Consider the following 21,351-nt stretch of genomic DNA (forward strand, 5'->3'; position numbering starts at 1 on the left):
TGGGTGGACCGCTCTTGGCAGGTTTGTTGTCATGTCATATTCTTTCCATTTTTTTTAAATAATGGATTTAATGGTGCTCCGTGGGATGTTCAAAGTATTGGATATTTTTTTATAACCCAACCCTGTACTTCTGCACAACCTTGTCCCTGACCTGTTTGGAGAGCTCCTTGGTCTTCATGGTGCTGCCCCTTGCTTAGTGGTGTTGCAGACTCTGGGGCCTTTCAGAACAGGTGTATATATACTGAGATCATGTGACAGATCATGTGACACTTAAATAAAGTTCACCTGTGTGCAATCTAAGTAATTATGTGACTTCTGAAGGTAATTGGTTGCACCAGATCTTATTTAGGGGCTTCATAGCAAAGGGGGTGAATACATGTACCACTTTTTTTTTTTTTTTTATTTATTTAATGAAACAAGTTATTTTTTCCATTTCACTTCACCAATTTGGACTATTTTGTGTATGTCCATTACATGAAATCCAAATAATAATCTATTTAAAATTACAGATTGTAATGCAACAAAATAGGAAAAACACCAAGGGGGTGAATACTTTTGCAAGGCACTGTACATTCAGAATATAATTCTCAGATAAAAAGGAACGAAGTTGTACATTTACAAAATATTCAAGAATCTTTGCTTGACAAGAAACCCAAGACATGGCATGATAATGATGAAGAACACTAGTGTCCCCAACCTTCTGGGAGTAGCAGCCACTGTCATAGGAGCTCAATCGCACAAGTGAATGAATCTTTGCAGATTTCACTCGTTGTTTTGAAAACACAGTAATTATGTCAAATACAAAAGTTATTTATTCAACATTATTATTTGAGGTCATGTTGTAATTGCAGAAGCTTAGCTACACATACAGTGCATTCGGAAAGTTTTCAGACCCCTTCACTTTTTCCTCATTTTGTTACAGCCTTATTCTAAAAGGGATTGCATTGATGAGGGGAAAAACGATCTACACACAATACCCCATATTGACAAAGCAAAAACAGGTTTAGACATTTTTGCTAATTAACAAAAAACAAAAATCACATTTACACAAGTATTCAGACCCTTTACTCAGTACTTTGTTGAAGCACCTTTCACAGCGATTACACCCTCAAGTCTTCTTGGGTATGATGCTACAAGCGTGGCACACCTGTATTTGGGGAGTTTCTCCCTTTCTTCTCTGCAGATAATTTCAAGCCATGTTAGGTTGGATGGGGAGCGTCGCTGCACAGCTATTTTCAGGTCTCTCCAGAGATGTTCGATTGGGTTCAAGTCCGGGCTCTGGCTGGACCACTCAAGGACATTCAGAGACCTTTCCCGAAGTCACTCCTGCATTGTCTTGCCTGTGTGTTTAGGGTCATTGTCCTGTTGGAAAGCTAACCATTGCCCTAGTCGGAGGTCCTGAGCGCTCTGGAGCAGGTTTTCATCAAGGATCTCCCTGTGCTTTGCTCCGTTCATCTTTCCCTGTGAGTGAGAGGTGGGAAGGGAATAACGGCCACTGGCTGCAAAAGGCGTGTATTTGTTGGGGGGGGGGCATTATGGCCACACAAAGGGGATGCCGCTGGGACATTTGAGTAGTGCAAAGCTCATGCTTTTCAAGCAACTTTTTTCAAATCAAAATTTAGAGTCGCATCATACAGCCTTAAAATGTCTAACAAATCTAAACATATAACCCAACATTAGTTGAACAACTAAAGTTACATTAATAACGTTAAATTAAGCATATAGGAGGACCTATATTTTCGTTAATCGCTCAACACAGAATAGCCGCATGTGAGCAATCCCTCAAATCGTTGAGAAAATATCCTTTCCATTTTATTCAGCTTTGTTCAATTGTATTCTTCCTACTATAAAATAATGCCATGGAATCTAACCAAATCTTATCTGCTCAATGAACTATAGTGTAGCCCACAGCCATATGGCATAGCATAACATAAGAGTACGCTATTCTGTTCTTCTGAAATAGACTACATTTTCTTCGTATCATGTGTCTTTAGACCTGTTTAAAATATATAATGGATTCATCGTGAAGGTGTAGGCCATATTACATGGATTCATCGTGAAGGTGTAGGCCATATTACATGGATTCATTGTGAAGGTGTAGGCCATATTACATGGATTCATTGTGAAGGTGTAGGCCATATTACATGGATTCATCGTGAAGGTGGATTCATGGATTCATCGTGAAGGTGTAGGCCATATTACATGGATTCATGTAGGCCATATTACATGGATTCAGGTGTAGGCCATATTACATGGATTCATCGTGAAGGTGTAGGCCATATTACATGGATTCATTGTGAAGGTGTAGGCCATATTACATGGATTCATCGTGAAGGTGTAGGCTATATTACATGGATTCATCGTGAAGGTGTAGGCTATATTACATGGATTCATTGTGAAGGTGTAGGCTATATTACATGGATTCATTGTGAAGGTGTAGGCTATATTACATGGATTCATTGTGAAGGTGTAGGCTATATTACATGGATTCATTGTGAAGGTGTAGGCTATATTACATGGATTCATCGTGAAGGTGTAGGCTATATTACATGGATTGATTGTGAAGGTGTAGGCTATATTACATGGATTGATTGTGAAGGTGTAGGCTATATTACATGGATTCATTGTGAAGATGTAGGCTATATTACATGGATTGATTGTGAAGGTGTAGGCTATATTACATGGATTCATTGTGAAAATGTAGGCTATATTACTTGGATTCATTGTGAAGGTGTAGGCTATATTACTTGGATTCATTGTGAAGGTGTAGGCTATATTACATGGATTCATTGTGAAAGTGTAGGCTATATTACATGGATTCATTGTGAAGATATAGGCTATATTACATGGATTGATTGTGAAGGTGTAGGCTATATTACATGGATTTATTAGACATTTTAAAATGTAGATGTTCAAAAAGGTCTGCAGCAGTGGCTTGTAGGAAGCCAGGCGATGCTAAATGTGTTTGTTAATTAACAGTCATTTACCGTGAGAACGACAGAAACTTGCTTGACAATCCCCGGCTGACGATATTTCACGACAGCCACAGTCCTAGCCACCAACATGGTGCCAGATTTCCTCCAGACGTGAAGCTTGGCATTCAGGCCAAAGAGTTCAATCTTGGTTTCATCAGACCAGAGAATCTTGTTTCTCATGGTCTGAGTCTTTTAGTTGCCTTTTGGCAAACTCCAAGCGGGCTGTCATGTGCCTTTTACTGAGGAGTGGCTTCCATCTGGCCACTCTACCATAAAGGCCTGATTGGTGGATTGCTGCCAAGATGTTTGTCTGACTTTATTAGCCAGCTAATTTTCACACCATCAACTCAATTATTTCATCAGTTAATTTGGCTGTTGCTCAACATTTCTCTGGCTAACGGAGAATTCATTCCAGCTAGCAAGATATTTAGCAAAGCTAACAATGCTTGTTCCACCACACTTTCTCCCTCGCCTCAAACTTTCCAAATGGCAGTAGTGTTTTGGTTACAGCTCATGAAGTACGCTTCATCACCTTCTCACCCCCGTCTCCGCGGTCAGGCTTCTCACCTACCTCTTCGTTATCGTTCAGGGGAGGCGCTGCTGTAACTGGCAAACTGCCTTTCCACTCTCCTGCTGCCTTATATAAACAGGTGTGCGCCTTTTCAAATCTTGTCCAAGCAATTGAATTTAACACAATTGGACTCCAAGTTGTAAAAATGTAAATAAGGGATTTAGAAACAAAAATCAATTGCAAACATTTTTTAAAAAAAAACGCTTTTCACCGTCAACAATATGGGTTATTGTGTGTAGATCGATGAGAAAGAAAATCCATTGAATCAATTTTAGAATAAGGCTGTAACGTAACAACATGTGGAAAAGGGGAAGGGGTCTGAATACTTTCTGAATGCACTGTACAGTGTACAGACCCCTGGCCATTGCATAGATAGACGGCTTCATCAGAAAATCGTACACCTTAACAGTGCAGCTAATACTTTTCTTGACATCATACATCATTATTATACAGATTATTATTTTGCTGCTGTTTAACATTGCATGTAGAAATGTGGCGAATAGACAGAATTTTTCATTCTACATGCCAGAGAAGCATGCATGTTCTGCATAACCTATGAATACCTGAACATTATACAATGTTGTGCCCCTACTGTACCTTGTGATTGGTCTTCTTATGCTTGTGGCAGGTGACAGACACCACGTAGGGCCAATCGGCTGGCTTCATGAGCACACCGGCGATGTGGGCGCAGGTGACGTGGAAGGAGGTGGAGCAGTTGTCCTGGGAACACTGGATACACGCCCCGCACATCTGCTTGGTGTTCTTGTGGCAGTACACACACTTCTGCAACACCAGAGATGTGTGGTAGAATCAACACATTCAATTTGTCTGTGTCTAAATGCAATATCACCTATCTATACACTATTGACAGAGGAAAAAAACTAAAATTTCAGGAGTAAGTTTTTAAAAATCAGCAGCTAAAAGCTGGGTTAACTTTGATTGAGATATTTGATACAGTATGAACACAGTTTACTTGTTGCAGTGTTTCCCCTATATGCATTAGCAGTGGCGTTGCTCCCTCTGCATCAATCCATCTCATTCTGTGTCGGTCCTTCAGTTGTTTTAATCTTCCTTCCGCCCACCTCTCCTTCACTTTCAATTAGATTCTCCCTTCTCTATTTCTCACCATCCCTCCTTTCCTTTCCCCCACTCTTTCAACCCCTTCCTGCAGGTCTCCCCGCCTCAAAGCCCTCCATAGGGCCCTGGCTCTGAGGTATATCAGCGGCCCCACAGTCTCCCGATTTAATATTCCACTGGCCAGAATCACGAGATGGACTCCACAGATGGAACGAACCAAAGGGTAGCACGGGGGGATTTTGGACTTCAAACAGTTTGCTAATTTCCCCCCTTTTTTCCCCTCAGACATTGCCGGCTGTGGTAAAGCCATTACATATAACTTCCTCAGAGTTTTTATGTTTCAATTGTAAAGTAAACTTTATAAAAAAATTAAAACAAATGTGGCAGACAGAATTCTCAAAAATGTTAGGGTTGGGGCCAAACATTCTAGAAAGTTTTTTGTAACCAAGGAGTATAATATGGAGTAGAAGTGCTCACCAGTCTCTGCGCTAATGAATGAATCGACGCAAAGTGTCCCATTCGGGGGATATATAGTGACTATTTTACTTGAGAGGAAAAACAAAAAAAGGTACCGTGGTGTTCTTAGAGGGTTTGTGCTGCGTTCCAATTAGTTTAAACCCTTCCATTTATCCCAGAACTTTCAAAAAGGAACACAGACTGAAACACTTTTCTGAATACAAGCAAATATCAACGGGTTAGGACAAAACATGTACCACAGAGACAGGCCCAGTCATCCAATCTTTAAGAGGGTGGGACGGTTTTTCACAGCCTTCGGAAACGTGGCTTTGACAGCGGGTGGATGTAAATTATTCAAGAGACAATCCTCACTTCCTTTCATAGATTACAACATTACTTGTAGATTTGTGACAATGCCACTGCAAAGGCTGTGCAATTGACTGAAGTCAATTTGGATTAAGGGATGGAGGGATAAAAGTAAGGAAGAAAGCAGTTTGTTCAGCAGCGCAGCAGCCATGGGAAATTGCCTCCTGCCAGCAGGATCAATGTAGATCATTTAGCGCAGTGAGAAATGACTCCTGATTATTCAGACAGTTTTGCATCTATTATTCACCATAGTCCTTCTGCTCCTCGGACCGCAAACACACAATCCATCCAGGGGGGGGAGAGGGACAGAACAGATGGAGGGTAGAAAACGGAGTGAGAGAGAGAGGACAGAGAGGCAGACAGACGAGAGAACGAGCGAGAGAGAATGAGCGCGAGAGAGAACATGAGAGAGCAAGAGACGGAGAATGAGAAAGCGAGAAGAGACCAAGAAGGAGAAAGGAGAGAGAGAAGAGGCACACTCAGAACAAATAAAGTCAAGCAGCTGACTAACTGAGGTGTCCATAAACACAAACAACTTCTGGCAAAATGTAAATAAATAAAAATCTAAAGAGGAATTAGCGATACAAAATGGTGACATATGGACAGCCCTTTTTAAAACACACTACAACACCATTCAAATTGATGCAAACGCAGAACAAAGCCAAATTCATGAGAAGTTGAATGGAGCAATAAAGGACAATCAAAATCCATTGGACTCCTCAATTCCTGACCAGGAGCTCAATACGAAACTTCAGGCCTGACGGCATCCTAAATGAGATGCTCGAATTCACTAGAGCGAAATGTCAATTGGCTATATTAAAACTGTTTCATTTGATACTGGGTTTAGGTTACGTCCTTGACATCAAGGACACATAACCCCAATCCTTAAGAACGGAGATACATTTTACCCTAACAATTACAGAGGCATTTGTGTAAACAGTAACCTGGAAAGTAGTATAGTAGTATTATAAATGTAAGAGTTCTAAAATGTATTTTAAAAACACAATGTCTTGAGTAAAAGCCAAATTGGATTTATACCAAAACATCGCACAACCGATCATATAGTCAGAAGTTCACATACACTTTAGTCAATTATGTTTAAACTCAGTTTTTCACAATTCCTGACATTTAATCAGAGGAAAAAATCTCTGTTTTTGGTCAGTTAGGATCACCACTTTATTTTAAGAATGTGAAATGTCAGAATAATAGCAGAGAGAATGATTTATTTCAGCTTTTATTTCTTTCATCACATTCCCAGTGGGTCAGAAGTTTACATACACTCAATTAGTATTTGGTAGCATTGCCTTTAAATTGTTTAACTTGGGTCAAATGTTTCGGGTAGCCTTCCACAAGCTTCCCACAGTAAGTTGGGTGAATTTTGGCCCATTCCTCCTGACAGAGCTGGTGTAACTGAGTCAGGTTTGGAGGCCTCCTTGCTCGCTCACAAATTTTCCATAGGATTGAGGTCAGGGCTTCGTGATGGCCACTCCAATACCTTGACTTTGTTGTCCTTAAGCCATTTTGCCACAACTTTGGATGTATGCTTGGGGTCAGTCTAGTCAGAAAACCCATTTGCGACCAAGCTTAAACTTCCTGACTGATATCTTGAGATGTTGCTTCAATATATCCACATAATTATCCATCCTCATAAGGCCATCTATTTTGTGAAGTGCACCAGTCCCCCTGCAGCAAAGCACCCCCACAACATGATGCTGCCACCCCCATGCTTCACGGTTGGAATGGTGTTCTTCGGCTTGCGTGCGTCCCCCTTTGTCCTCCAAACATAACGATGATCATTATGGCCAAACCGTTCTATTTTTGTTTTATCAGACCAGAGGACATTTCTCCAAGAAGTATGATCTTTGTCCCCATGTGCAGTTGCAAACCGTAGTCAGGGATTTTTACGGCGGTTTTGGAGCAGTGGCTTCTTCCTTGCTGAACAACCTTTCAGGTTATGTCGATATAGTACTCGTTTTACTGTGGATATAGATACTTTTGTACCTGTTTTCTCCAGCATCTTCACAAGGTCCTTTGCTGTTGTTCTGGGATTGATTTGCATTTTTCCCATCAGAGTACGTTCATCTCTAGGAGAGAACGTGTCTCCTTCTTGAGCGGTATGACGGCCGCGTGGTCCCATGGTGTTTATACTTGCGTACTATTGTTTGTACAGACGAACGTGGTACCTTCAGGCGTTTGGAAATTGCTCCCAAGGATGAACCAGACTTTTTTTTTTTTTAATTGAGATTTTCTCATTGATGTAAGCAAAGAGACACTGAGTTTGAAGGTAGACCTTGAAATACATCCACAGGGACACCTCCAATTGACTCAAATGATGTCAATTAGCCTAAGCTTCTAAAGCCATGACATTATTTTCTGGAACTTTCCAAGCTGTTTAAAGGCACAGTCAACTTAGTGTATGTAAACTTGGGACCCATTGTGACACAGTGAATTGTAAGTGAAATAATCTGTCTTTGTCATGCACAAAGTAGTAGAGTCCTAACCGACTTTCCAAAAGTATAGTTTGTTAACAAGAAATTTGTGGAGTGGTTGAAAAACGAGTTAAGGACTCCAACCTAAGTGCATCAATGTATACTGGCAATACATGCAGCAACCCTTCGCCAGGGTTGCAATCTGAGCCCTGCACTCTTCAATATTGACATCAACGAATTGGCCACTATTCTAGAAAAATCCTAAGCTCCTGGTGTTAGTCTTCACAATTCAGAGGTTAAATGTCTGCCTTCGCAGATAACCTGTGCCTGCTGTCACCCACAGCAGAGCCTGGACCTGCTAGAGCAGTACTGCCAGACCTGGGCCCTGGCCGTAAACCCCAAAAAGACTAAAACAATGATTTTTCCAGAGAAGATCCAGATCTCAGGGAATTAGACCAAAGTTCTCAATTGGTACAAAATATATAGAGTACTGCATACACTCCAATTACTTAGGTTTAAAAATAAACTCAACTGGATACCTAAATGAGTCAGTGAATGAACAGAGAGATGCACGGAGGGTATTCTACACCATTAAAAAACTCATTGAATGTGTCAGAGAGAGAGAGTGAGAAGTGGCCAAGGAAAGTGAGACAGTGAGAAGAAAGAGGAGTGTCCAAGGAAAGTGAGACTGAGAGAGAAAGAGGAGTGGCCAAGGAAAGTGAGACAGTGAGAGAGAAAGAGGAGTGAGAATGAGATATGGGAGTGAGAGAAGAGAGGTAAGCATGTGATGGAAAGAGTGTGAGACCAGGGAGAGTAGTTACAGTTTAGGAGCATGTTAGGGGGCGCATAGGCCTAATCCTAGCCAATCCCGCCTCCTGTATTGAGGCTCCTCAATACAAGGGAGGTCAAAAGGTTTTTGTGTGTCTGGCTGAAATGACTGTGTTAACGCGTCGACAATATAAAACACAACACACAAAAATAAATGGACCAGGGCGCTGTTCATTAGGGAAAACATGTTAAAACATGTTAAAGGGATTCACACACACAAAAAAAGCGTGTTTCTTATTGGACAACTCCAGGTAGTCCCTCAGTATTAGTTATTTTGTCTACTGTTTGGTATGTAATGAACATGACCCAGTGAGTTTGGCTCCCTCCCTCTCCACTCACCAGACTCTTTCTGCTATCAGGGATGGCGCTGACGTCCACCGGCTCCCTTGCGATGGCGTTGACGAAGCGAGCCTCTGCCACGGCGATGGCACAAATCACATGGACCCACCTGGTAGAGAAGAGAGGACACACAAATCGACGTGAGCCCCCGACTGTTCACAACACCTGGGGTCACGATGCCAGTATCAAGTAGGGCTATGACGATGATATAATCCCAGTGTTGCCCAGAGTCTCGTGTTTATTTCTGAGCTACACACTACGATACTGGTAAGGTGACAACACTACACACAGTGAATGACATAAGTAATGCATTTTAACGTAACATAGCGGTATTCCAGTGGTATTAAGAAGGTGGGAAAGGCCACTGACCGGTTGTCTGTGGTCATCTTCAGAGCCCCTCCCCGTAAGTTACACAGACAGCAGTCCTGTGAGAACACAAACACAGAGGTCAGGATGTGGGTAGGCAGTGGACCCGGGGGGATTCACAAAATGTGAGACTTAAGATATCCTCAGCCAAAACGTCAAAATTAATGACAGACTTGAGCTATTTTGGATTCATTCGGACTATTCTAAGGAAGTGTGTACTGGCTACAGCGTCTCAAAATTGACAAACGGTACTATTTTCCTTGTTTTTAAGGGAAGGTCTCTACTGTTGACCAATCACAGAGGAAAGGACGTACTGTTTCAGGGTGAGCGTTGTTCCTACATATACATTTCCAAAACGTTATAGATGGTCAATAGAGACAGCGGTTTCAGTCTGTAGGAACTTGTTTCAGGTGAAGGCATTGTGTTGAGTGAGGGACTCACCGCTGTCCAGGCGAGCGCTGTACATCGCGAACACATCCAGGACTGATTGTGTACCGTGTCCAGACTAACACCATAACAACCTGGGGAGAGAGAGAGGGGAAAGACAGAGAGAGGAAAGACAGAAGAGAGAGAGAGAGAGAGAGAGAGAGAGAGGGGAAAGACAGAGAGAGGAAAGACAGAGAGAGAGAGAGAGAGAGAGAGAGGAAAAGACAGAGAGGAAAGACAGAGAGAGAGAGAGAGAGAGGGGAAAGACAGAGAGAGAGGAAAGACAGAGAGAGAGAGAGAGAGAGGAAAGACAGAGAGAAAGAGAGAGGAAAGACAGAGAGAGAAAGAGAGGGAGAAAGACAGAGGAGAAAGACAGAGAGAGAGGAAAGACAGAGAGAGAGGGGAAAGACAGAGAGAGGAAAGAGAGAGAGAGAGAGAGGAGAAAGACAGAGAGAGAGAGAGAGAGAGAGAGAGAGAGAGAGAGGAAAGACAGAGAGAGAGAGAAAAGAGCGAGCGAGAGAGAGAAAAGAGCGAGCGAGAGAGAGAAAAGAGCGAGCGAGAGAGAAAAAGAGCGAGCGAGAGAGAAAAGAGAGCGAGAGAGAGAAAAGAAAGGAGAGAGAGAAAAGAGAGGAGAGAGAGAAAAGAAGGAGAGAGAGAAAAGAGAGGAGAGAGAGAAAAGAGAGGAGAGAGAGAAAAGAAAGACAGAGAGAAAAGAGAAGACGAGAGAGAAAAGAGCGAGCGAGAGAGAAAAGAGCGAGCGAGAGAGAAAAGAGCGAGCGAGAGAGAAAAGAGCGAGCGAGAGAGAAAAGAGCGAGCGAGAGAGAAAAGAGCGAGCGAGAAAAGAGAGAGAGGGGGAGAATGTAACTTTTTAACTAGGCAAGTACGAACAAGAAAAAATAAATCAACAGATTAAATTAATCTTCTGGTCTGCCTTATACACTTAGTGGTACTGAATCTACTGAGCCAGAGAGAGAGAGTGGGGGGGTGAGAGTAGAGAGTGGGGAGGTGAGAGGAGAGAGTGGGGGGGGTGAGAGGAGAGGATTTTGTTCTGGCACTCTACATTTCCTCGCCCTCTTGATTTCTGCAGGTCCTCAAGGGACCTGGGGTACAAAGAGATGTGTGGTGATAAAGGCCTTGGTGAGTTGGTCTCCACAGCATGTCCGTACCTGACCTCCGCAGCTGGTGAGGGCCGAACGTAGCCCCGGCACGGGGCCAGCCGAAATGGGTCAGACAGCTGCTGGGGAGGTGTGTGTGTGCACATGGTAAGATCGTACTGTAATTAAATCCAACCAAAGGTGGGGAAACAGTCCAATTTTGAGTAATTTGTTGGCTGTAAGCCATATTTATCATGGTCAAAGAAGAATTAGATTTTTGGAGGGTTGAACATCAGCAAATGAGTTGTACAGTGGACAGTAAGTACTATGGAGCTCAACAAATACACTGTCTATGATATGGATTCTGTTGGTTGCAGCCAGGTTTTGCAGCCAATATTCACAATTGATGTCCTGGTTAAATGAAAATAAAAATGTCACGTAGCTCTAATACAAAGTTTTCCAAGACCGTTCTGCAGTAAACAGAGTGGCGTCACATAGCTGGCTGCACAGTCGCACCCTAACCATGTGTCGCAAGCTTATACATGTGTGACGAGTACCAGTACAGAGTCAATGTGCAATGGTACAAGGTAGTGTAGTTGAGGTAACATGTACATGAAGGGTCAAAGTGACCGGTGTCATGACATTGCCCTCTTTTGAGTACAGCGAGCACCATCCCCCGCTCTCTGCTTCTACAACCAGACTGCTGTGGGCAGAGTGAGGTCGTAAATTCCTAAGGAAAACCTTGCCTCATGGTCACACAGTATAGAGATCAACATTTTCATGGAGCACAAAGGAATTGCTTCCAACTCACAGAACTCGAGGTACGAACAAATTTCATGTTCCAGAGAAAGTGTAAAAGATCGATGAAGAATCCAGCTATGAACTGGTCCGTTTATCACAACTTGGGAAGCTCAAGAGACGGTGCGGCCACATTACCATAACGCTGTTTATATAATAGCCTCAGATATAAGGTTTACATCTAATTGTTGTATAAGATGAATGAGTGAGTATGATACTGTTCGTATAATTGGGTAATATGATTGTGGACTGTTTAATGAAGAAAAATACAATTCCCTTTTGATTTGAACTAAATCAGAGGACCGCCCCTGAGCCCAGTTAGGGTCAGACATCCTGGGACAGCCCTCCTCTGCCATTCCGAATAAAACCCAACTTTGAGAAATTATCAGTAGACCATGTTTTTCTCAATCACGGGAGTACAAAGGTTGCAGACCATTGCTGAATCTTTTCACCATACCACGTAGTTAAACTCTTAGACTATCGATACCGACAGAATAAGAACAAGTCTTTGATATTAATTACTAGTCTGCAGCTAGGAATTCGGTATCATTGAACGTGAAAAACGACAACCGCCGAAACATCCATTCTATAACGAATGTCACATTGAACTATCTCGTCTAACCAAGACAGAGAGAGACGGACAATTCTACAAAAGAAAGACTTTTCACCAGCGATCAAGACGACACACTGAGCGTAAATATATATATTGATTGCAATTGTTCCCGAATGAGTGAGCGTTCATGTGTAAAGGATTAGCATTTTAATTGTTATAATTATTAACTCTGTAGTGACTTCTTAGTTGACCCCCATTTCCCCTTTGTCTAACAAGCCACCATGCTGGTTTAGCCCACTAGGGCACATTATCATTTCATGCAACCACATTTATCTCTGATCTCTGATGCTCGTCAGTAGGATTTGATCTTAGTCCTGTATTGAAGCTTTGCCTGTTTGATGGTTCATCGGACGGCATAGCAGGATTTCTGCATCTTGATTAGCGCTCCAGCAGGTATATCTCAGCGGTCATCGCTGAAGTTGGAGACTTATATCTCCTTCACTAACTTTAAGCACCAGCTATCTGAGCAGCTTACCGATCGCTGCAGCTGTACATAGCCCATCTGTAAATAGCCCATCCAATCTACCTACCTCATCCCCATGTTGTTTTTATTTACCTTTTGGTTCTTTTGCACACTAGTATTCCTACTCCTTGAAAGTGGCAGCTCGAGCCTTTAGCTCAGTTTTGATGTTGCCTGTAATCCATGGTTTCTGGTTGGGATATGTACGTATGGTCACTGTGGGGACGATGTCATCAATGCGCTTATTAATGAAGCTGGTGACTGATTTGCTAAACTTCGATGCCATCAGATGATTCCCGGAAGATATTCCAGTCTGTGTTAGCAAAACAGACCTGTAGCTTAGCGTCCGCTTCATCTGACCACTTCCATATTGAGTGCGTCACTAGTACTTCCTGCTTGAGTTTTTGCTTGTAAGCAGGAATCAGGAGGATAGAGTTATGGTCGGATTTGCCAAATGGAGGGCGAGGGAGAGCTTTGTATGAGTGTCTGTGTGGAGTAAAGGTGAATTGTAGTTATTTTGTTTTGCCTCTGGTTGCACAGGTGATATGTTGGTAGAAATGAAATATTTTTCCTGCATTAAAATCACCGGCCACTAGGAGTGCAGCCTCTGGATAAGCATTTTCTTGCTAGCTTATGGCCTTATACAGCTCGTTGAGTGTAGTCTTAGTGCCAGCATCAGTTTGTGGTGGTAAGTAGACAGCTACGAAAAATATAAATACATTCTTGGTAAATAGTATAGTCTACAGCTTATCATGAGGTATTCTAACTCGGGCAAGCAGACCCTTGAGACTTCCTAGATTGTGCACCAGCTGTTAACTAAAGACACTGCCGTTCTGTTCTGCTTATGTATAGAAAAAAACAGCTAGATTTATATTTTCCATGTCCTTGTTCAGCCAAGACTCGTAGAAACATAGGATATGATATGAATAGCTGGTTCTTCAGACATCGCTGATAGGATAGTGTCAAACGGCACTCGTCCAGTTTATTTTCCAGTGATTGTACGTTCGCCAATAGAACGGAGGGTAGAAGCGGTTGATCCACTCGCCCTCGTAGTCTCGTCAGGTATCCCCGCACGCTGGCTTTTAATGCCGACTCTTCCTTTTTCGATTTGGGCCTGGTCCGGGTTGAGCAGTATGTCCTTCGCCACAGAGGTTAGTGATCACTGTTCGTCATTCTTGTCTAATCGCTCCCTGTGTGTCGCACGCTAACCACTCCCCGCAACATGCCTCCTCACCATACAGAGGCTAGCCTAGTTGGCTATGCAGCCTAGGCTGGGCGAGTAGAGAAAGTGGCGCAAAACAACTCCATTTACATCTTTTTCGGCAAGGGAACAGTTTTGGGGGACACCAGCACAACAATCCTGGGAAGTTCAGGGTGAGCGGCAGTAAATTAGCTAGAACAATTTTATTGGCATTTTGATCCTTGTGGAGAGAAAAATCCCCGCTTCGGGCCCAAGGGGGTGGAAATACATAATGGGAATTTAGATAAATACACCGTGCAAACACTATAGACCATTAGCTTTGTGAATAAAAACCAGACGGGAGAACAAAACACAGGGAATATCCTCTTAGGTAAACATGGAGGGAGACCTGACTGACTGGTATTGACTGGCTGGTACAGACTGGGGAGAACACAGGAAATATCCTCTTAGGTAAACATGGAGGGAGACCTGACTGACTGGTATTGACTGGCTGGTACAGACTGGGGAGAACACAGGAAATATCCTCTTAGGTAAACATGGAGGGAGACCTGACTGACTGGTATTGACTGGCTGGTACAGACTGGGGAGAACACAGGAAATATCCTCTTAGGTAAACATGGAGGGAGACCTGACTGACTGGTATTGACTGGCTGGTACAGACTGGGGAGAACACAGGAAATATCCTCTTAGGTAAACATGGAGGGAGACCTGACTGACTGGTATTGACTGGCTGGTACAGACTGGGGAGAACACAGTAAATATCCTCTTAGGTAAACATGGAGAGAGACCTGACTGACTGGTATTGACTGGCTGGTACAGACTGGGGAGAACACAGTAAATATCCTCTTAGGTAAACATGGAGAGAGACCTGACTGACTGGTATTGACTGGCTGGTACAGACTGGGGAGAACATAGTAAATATCCTCTTAGGTAAACATGGAGGGAGACCTGACTGACTGGTATTGACTGGCTGGTACAGACCGGCTGCCTGGAACTGGTTTGTTTGTTTGGTGAGGGCCTGGTTGGAAATATAGAATGTTATTGTAGAATGTTTATTTATTTTGCTCCTTTGCACCCCATTATTTTTATTTCTACTTTGCACATTCTTCCACTGCAAATCTACCATTCCAGTGTTTTACTTGCTATATTGTATTTACTTTGCCACCATGGCCTTTTTTTGCCTTTACCTCCCTTATCTCACCTCATTTGCTCACATCGTATATAGACTTGTTTATACTGTATTATTGACTGTATGTTTGTTTTACTCCATGTGTAACTCTGTGTCGTTGTATGTGTCGAACTGCTTTGCTTTATCTTGGCCAGGTCGCAATTGTAAATGAGAACTTGTCCTCAACTTGCCTACCTGGTTAAATAAAGGTGAAATAAAGTAAACATGCGATTGTTTTGACTGACTGATCTATAGAAGACAATGCGATTGTTTTGACCGACTGATCTATAGAGGACAATGCGATCGTTTTGACCGACTGATCTATAGAAGACAATGCGATCGTTTTGACCGACTGATCTATAGAAGACAATGCGATCGTTTTGACCGACTGATCTATAGAAGACAATGCGATTGTTTTGACCGACTGATCTATAGAAGACAATGCGATTGTTTTGACCGACTGATCTATAGAAGACAATGCGATTGTTTTGACCGACTGATCTATAGAAGACAATGCGATTGTTTTGACCGACTGATCTATGGAAGACAATGCGATTGTTTTGACCGACTGATCTATAGAAGACAATGCGATTGTTTTGACCGACTGATCTATAGAAGACAATGCGATTGTTTTGACCGACTGATCTATAGAAGACAATGCGATTGTTTTGACTGACTGATAAACAGACTGCCTGCCTTTCTACCCATCTATCTGTCCGGCCATCTTCCTGACTGTCTGTATCAGTCAATATCAATGTGTCTATCTTTTGTTTACTCACTGGAGTGGACCTGCAGGTTGCAGAAGGAGCAGGAGATCAGCGGGCTGGTGCAGTCTTCTCCCGTGTGGGAGTTGGAGGGCAGCGGCTCCGTGTTGTCTGGCCCAGCGCTGAAGCACATCTCTGGGACCAGCGGGTGGGTGCGGCTGCCGCAGCCGGGAGTGTGGGGGTGGTTGGGGGCACTGGGGCTGTCAGACAGGTACAGAGAGTCCTTCTGGGGCTGGATGAAACAGGGGAAGGAGGTTACATAACGTCTGGGGCTGGATGAAACAGGGGAAGGAGGTTACATAACGTCTGGGGCTGGATGAAACAGGGGAAGGAGGTTACATAACGTCTGGGGCTGGATGAAACAGGGGAAGGAGGTTACATAACGTCTGGATGAAACAGGGGAAGGAGGTTACATAACGTCTGGATGAAACAGGGGAAGGAGGTTACATAACGTCTGGATGAAACAGGGGAAGGAGGTTACATAACGTCTGGGGCTGGATGAAACAGGGGAAGGAGGTTACATAACGTCTGGGGCTGGATGAAACGGGAAGGAGGTTACATAACGTCTGGGGCTGGATGAAACAGGGGAAGGAGGTTACATAACGTCTGGGGCTGGATGAAACAGGGGAAGGAGGTTACATAACGTCTGGGGCTGGATGAAACAGGGGAAGGAGGTTACATAACGTCTGGGGCTGGATGAAACAGGGGAAGGAGGTTACATAACGTCTGGGGCTGGATGAAATAGGGGAAGGAGGTTCATTACGTCTGGGGCTGTATGAAACAGGGGAAGGAGGTTACATAACGTCTGGGGCTGGATGAAACAGGGGAAGGAGGTTACATAACGTCTGGGGCTGGATGAAACAGGTGAAGGAGGTTACATAACTTCTGGGGCTGTATGAAACAGGGGAAGGAGGTTACATAACTTCTGGGGCTGTATGAAACAGGGGAAGGAGGTTACATAACATCTGGGGCTGTATGAAACAGGGGAAGGAGGTTACATAACATCTGGGGCTGGATGAAACAGGGGAAGGAGGTTACATAACTTCTGGGGCTGGATGAAACAGGGGAAGGAGGTTACATAACTTCTGGGGCTGTATGAAACAGGGGAAGGAGGTTACATAACGTCTGGGGCTGGATGAAACAGGGGAAGGAGGTTACATAACGTCTGGGGCTGTATGAAACAGGGGAAGGAGGTTACATAACTTCTGGGGCTGGATGAAACAGGGGAAGGAGGTTACATAACATCTGGGGCTGGATGAAACAGGGGGAGGTTACATAACGTCCGGGGCTGGATGAAACAGGGGAAGGTTACACTGGGTGGAGTTTAGAGCCGTCACATTTTCCCCCAAAATCTATATTGAACACAGGAGCTAAACCCACAAATGTGTCCCCCTACCTGTATCCATGGTTTGTACCCTACCTGGGTGTATGGTTTGTACCCCCTACCTGTGTCCATGGTTTGTACCCTACCTGGGTGTATGGTTTGTACCCCCTACCTGTATCCATGGTTTGTACCCCCTACCTGTGTCCATGGTTTGTACCCCCTACCTGTATCCATGGTTTGTACCCCCTACCTGTGTCCATGGTTTGTACCCTACCTGGGTGTATGGTTTGTACCCCCTAACTGTATCCATGGTTTGTACCCCATACATGTGTTCATGGTTTGTACCCCTACCTGTATCCATGGTTTGTACCCCCTACCTGTGTCCATGGTTTGTACCCCTACCTGTGTCCATGGTTTGTACCCCTACCTGTGTCCATGGTTTGTACCCCCTACCTGTGTCCATGGTTTGTACCCCCTACCTGTGTCCATGGTTTGTACCCCCTACCTGTGTCCATGGTTTGTACCCCTACATGTGTCCATGGTTTGTACCCCCTACCTGTGTCCATGGTTTGTACCCTACCTGGGTGTATGGTTTGTACCCTACCTGGGTGTATGGTTTGTACCCCCTACCCGTGTCCATGGTTTGTACCCTACCTGGGTGTATGGTTTGTACCCCTACCTGTTTCCATGGTTTGGACCCCTACCTGTTTCCATGGTTTGTACCCCTACCTGTGTCCATGGTTTGTACCCCCTACCTGTTTCCATGGTTTGGACCCCCTACCTGCATCCATGGTTTGTACCCCTACCTGTTTCCATGGTTTGTACCCCTACCTGTTTCCATGGTTTGGACCCCCTACCTGTATCCATGGTTTGTACCCCCTACCTGGGTGTATGGTTTGTACCCCCTACCTGTGTCCATGGTTTGTACCCCTACCTGGGTGTATGGTTTGTACCCCCTACCTGTGTCCATGGTTTGTACCCCCTACCTGTATACATGGTTTGTACCCTACATGGGTGTATGGTTTGTACCCCTACCTCTATCCATTGTTTGTACCCCCTACATGGGTGTATGGTTTGTACCCCTACCTGTGTGTCCATGGTTTGTACCCCCTACCTGTGTGTCCATGGTTTGTACCCTACCTGGGTGTATGGTTTGTACCCCCTACCTGTATCCATGGTTTGTACCCCCTACCTGTGTCCATGGTTTGTACCCCCTACCTGGGTGTATGGTTTGTACTCCCTACCTGTATGGTTTGTACTCCCTACCTGTATCCATGGTTTGTACCCCCTACCTGGGTGTCCATGGTTTGTACCCCCTACCTGTGTCCATGGTTTGTACCCCTACCTGTGTCCATGGTTTGTACCCCCTACCTGTGTCCATGGTTTGTACCCCTACCTGTGTCCATGGTTTGTACCCCCTACCTGTGTCCATGGTTTGTACCCCCTACCTGTGTCCATGGTTTGTACCCCTACCTGGGTGTCCATGGTTTGTACCCCTACCTGGGTGTATGGTTTGTACCCCCTACCTGGGTGTATGGTTTGTACCCCTACCTGGGTGTATGGTTTGTACCCCCCTACCTGGGTGTATGGTTTGTACCCCCTACCTGGGTGTATGGTTTGTACCCCCTACCTGGGTGTATGGTTTGTACCCCCTACCTGGGTGTATGGTTTGTACCCCCTACCTGGGTGTATGGTTTGTACCCTCTACCTGTATCCATGGTTTGTACCCCCTACCTGTGTCCATGGTTTGTACCCCCTACCTGTATCCATGGTTTGTACCCTACCTGGGTGTATGGTTTGTACCCCCTACCTGTGTCCATTGTTTGTACCCTACCTGGGTGTATGGTTTGTACCCCCTACCTGTGTCCATTGATTGTACCCTACCTGGGTGTATGGTTTGTACCCCCTACCTGGGTGTATGGTTTGTACCCCCTACCTGTATCCATGGTTTGTACCCCCTACCTGTGTCCATGGTTTGTACCCCCTACCTGTGTCCATGGTTTGTACCCTACCTGGGTGTATGGTTTGCACCCCCTACCTGTGTCCATGGTTTGTACCCTACCTGGGTGTCCATGGTTTGTACCCTACCTGGGTGTCCATGGTTTGTACCCTACCTGGGTGTATGGTTTGTACCCCCTACCTGTATCCATGGTTTGTACCCCCTACCTGTGTCCATGGTTTGTACCCCCTACCTGTATCCATGGTTTGTACCCTACCTGGGTGTATGGTTTGTACCCCCTACCTGTATCCATGGTTTGTACCCCCTACCTGTATCCATGGTTTGTACCCCCTACCTGTATCCATGGTTTGTACCCCTACCTGTATCCATGGTTTGTACCCCCTACCTGTGTCCATGGTTCCATGGTTTGTACCCCCTACCTGTATCCATGGTTTGTACCCCTACCTGGGTGTATGGTTTGTACCCCTACCTGTATCCATGGTTTGTACCCCCTACCTGTATCCATGGTTTGTACCCCTACCTGTATCCATGGTTTGTACCCCTACCTGTATCCATGGTTTGTACCCCCTACCTGTATCCATGGTTTGTACCCCTACCTGTGTTCATGGTTTGTACCCCCTACCTGTATCCATGGTTTGTACCCCTACCTGTGTCCATGGTTTGTACCCCTACCTGTATCCATGGTTTGGACCCCTACCTGTGTCCATGGTTTGGACCCCTACCTGTATCCATGGTTTGTACCCCTACCTGGGTGTATGGTTTGTACCCCCTACCTGTGTCCATGGTTTGTACCCCTACCTGTGTCCATGGTTTTACCCCTACCTGTGTCCATGGTTTGTACCCTACCTGGGTGTATGGTTTGTACCCCTACCTGTATCCATGGTTTGTACCCCCTACCTGTGTCCATGGTTTGTACCCCCTACCCGTGTCCATGGTTTGTACCCCCTACCCGTGTGTGTCCATGGTTTGTACCCCTACCCGTGTCCATGGTTTGTCCCCTACCTGGGTGTATGGTTTGTCCCCCTACCTGGGTGTATGGTTTGTACCCCCTACCTGGGTGTCCATGGTTTGTACCCTACCTGGGTGTCCATGGTTTGTACCCCCTACCTGGGTGTATGGTTTGTACCCCCTACCTGGGTGTATGGTTTGTACCCCCTACCTGGGTGTATGGTTTGTACCCCCTACCTGTGTCCATTGTTTGTACCCTACCTGGGTGTATGGTTTGTACCCCCTACCTGTGTCCATTGATTGTACCCTACCTGGGTGTATGGTTTGTACCCCCTACCTGGGTGTATGGTTTGTACCCCCTACCTGTATCCATGGTTTGTATCCCCTACCTGTGTCCATGGTTTGTACCCCCTACATGTATCCATGGTTTGTACCCCCTACATGTATCCATGGTTTGTACCCTACCTGGGTGTATGGTTTGTACCCCCTACCTGTATCCATGGTTTGTACCCCTACCTGTATCCATGGTTTGTACCCCTACCTGTGTTCATGGTTTGTACCCCTACCTGGGTGTATGGTTTGTACCCCTACCTGTATCCATGGTTTGTACCCCTACCTGTATCCATGGTTTGTACCCCCTACCTGTATCCATGGTTTGTACCCCCTACCTGTGTCCATGGTTTGTACCCCCTACCTGTATCCATGGTTTGTACCCCCTACCTGTGTCCATGGTTTGTACCCCTACCTGTATCCATGGTTTGTACCCCTACCTGTATCCATGGTTTGTACCCCCTACCTGTATCCATGGTTTGTACCCCTACCTGTATCCATGGTTTGTATCCCCTACCTGTGTTCATGGTTTGTACGCCCTACCTGTGTCCATGGTTTGTACCCCCTACCTGTGTCCATGGTTTGTAACCCCTACCTGTGTCCATGGTTTGTACCCTACCTGGGTGTATGGTTTGTACCCCCTACCTGTATCCATGGTTTGTACCCCCTACATGGGTGTATGGTTTGTACCCCCTACCCGTGTCCATGGTTTGTACCCCTACCCGTGTCCATGGTTTGTACCCCTACCCGTGTCCATGGTTTGTCCCCCTACCCGGGTGTATGGTTTGTCCCCCTACCCGGGTGTATGGTTTGTACCCCTACCCGTGTCCATGGTTTGTACCCCCTACCCGTGTCCAT

At 45.0% G+C, this 21,351-nt stretch overlaps 1 protein-coding gene across 3 annotated transcripts in view; it reads right to left on the bottom strand.

Annotated features, from left to right (window-relative positions):
* LOC115116421 (lysine-specific demethylase 4B-like) overlaps window positions 1-21,351 on the bottom strand; it is a 98,515-nt gene that overhangs the window by 13,869 nt on the left and 63,295 nt on the right. For all 3 annotated transcript variants that reach the window (XM_065009565.1, XM_065009563.1, XM_065009564.1), the window contains exons 14-18: window positions 15,947-16,163; window positions 9,849-9,928; window positions 9,411-9,466; window positions 9,042-9,150; window positions 4,144-4,329 (exon numbers count right to left, since the gene is read on the bottom strand). In XM_065009565.1, the coding sequence (XP_064865637.1) occupies window positions 4,144-4,329; window positions 9,042-9,150; window positions 9,411-9,466; window positions 9,849-9,928; window positions 15,947-16,163 (648 nt within the window). The remainder of the gene's footprint in view (window positions 1-4,143; window positions 4,330-9,041; window positions 9,151-9,410; window positions 9,467-9,848; window positions 9,929-15,946; window positions 16,164-21,351) is intronic.

Source organism: Oncorhynchus nerka, linkage group LG25 (genome assembly GCF_034236695.1).
Source record: "Oncorhynchus nerka isolate Pitt River linkage group LG25, Oner_Uvic_2.0, whole genome shotgun sequence".
In the NCBI taxonomy this organism is placed as follows: Eukaryota; Metazoa; Chordata; class Actinopteri; order Salmoniformes; family Salmonidae; genus Oncorhynchus; species Oncorhynchus nerka.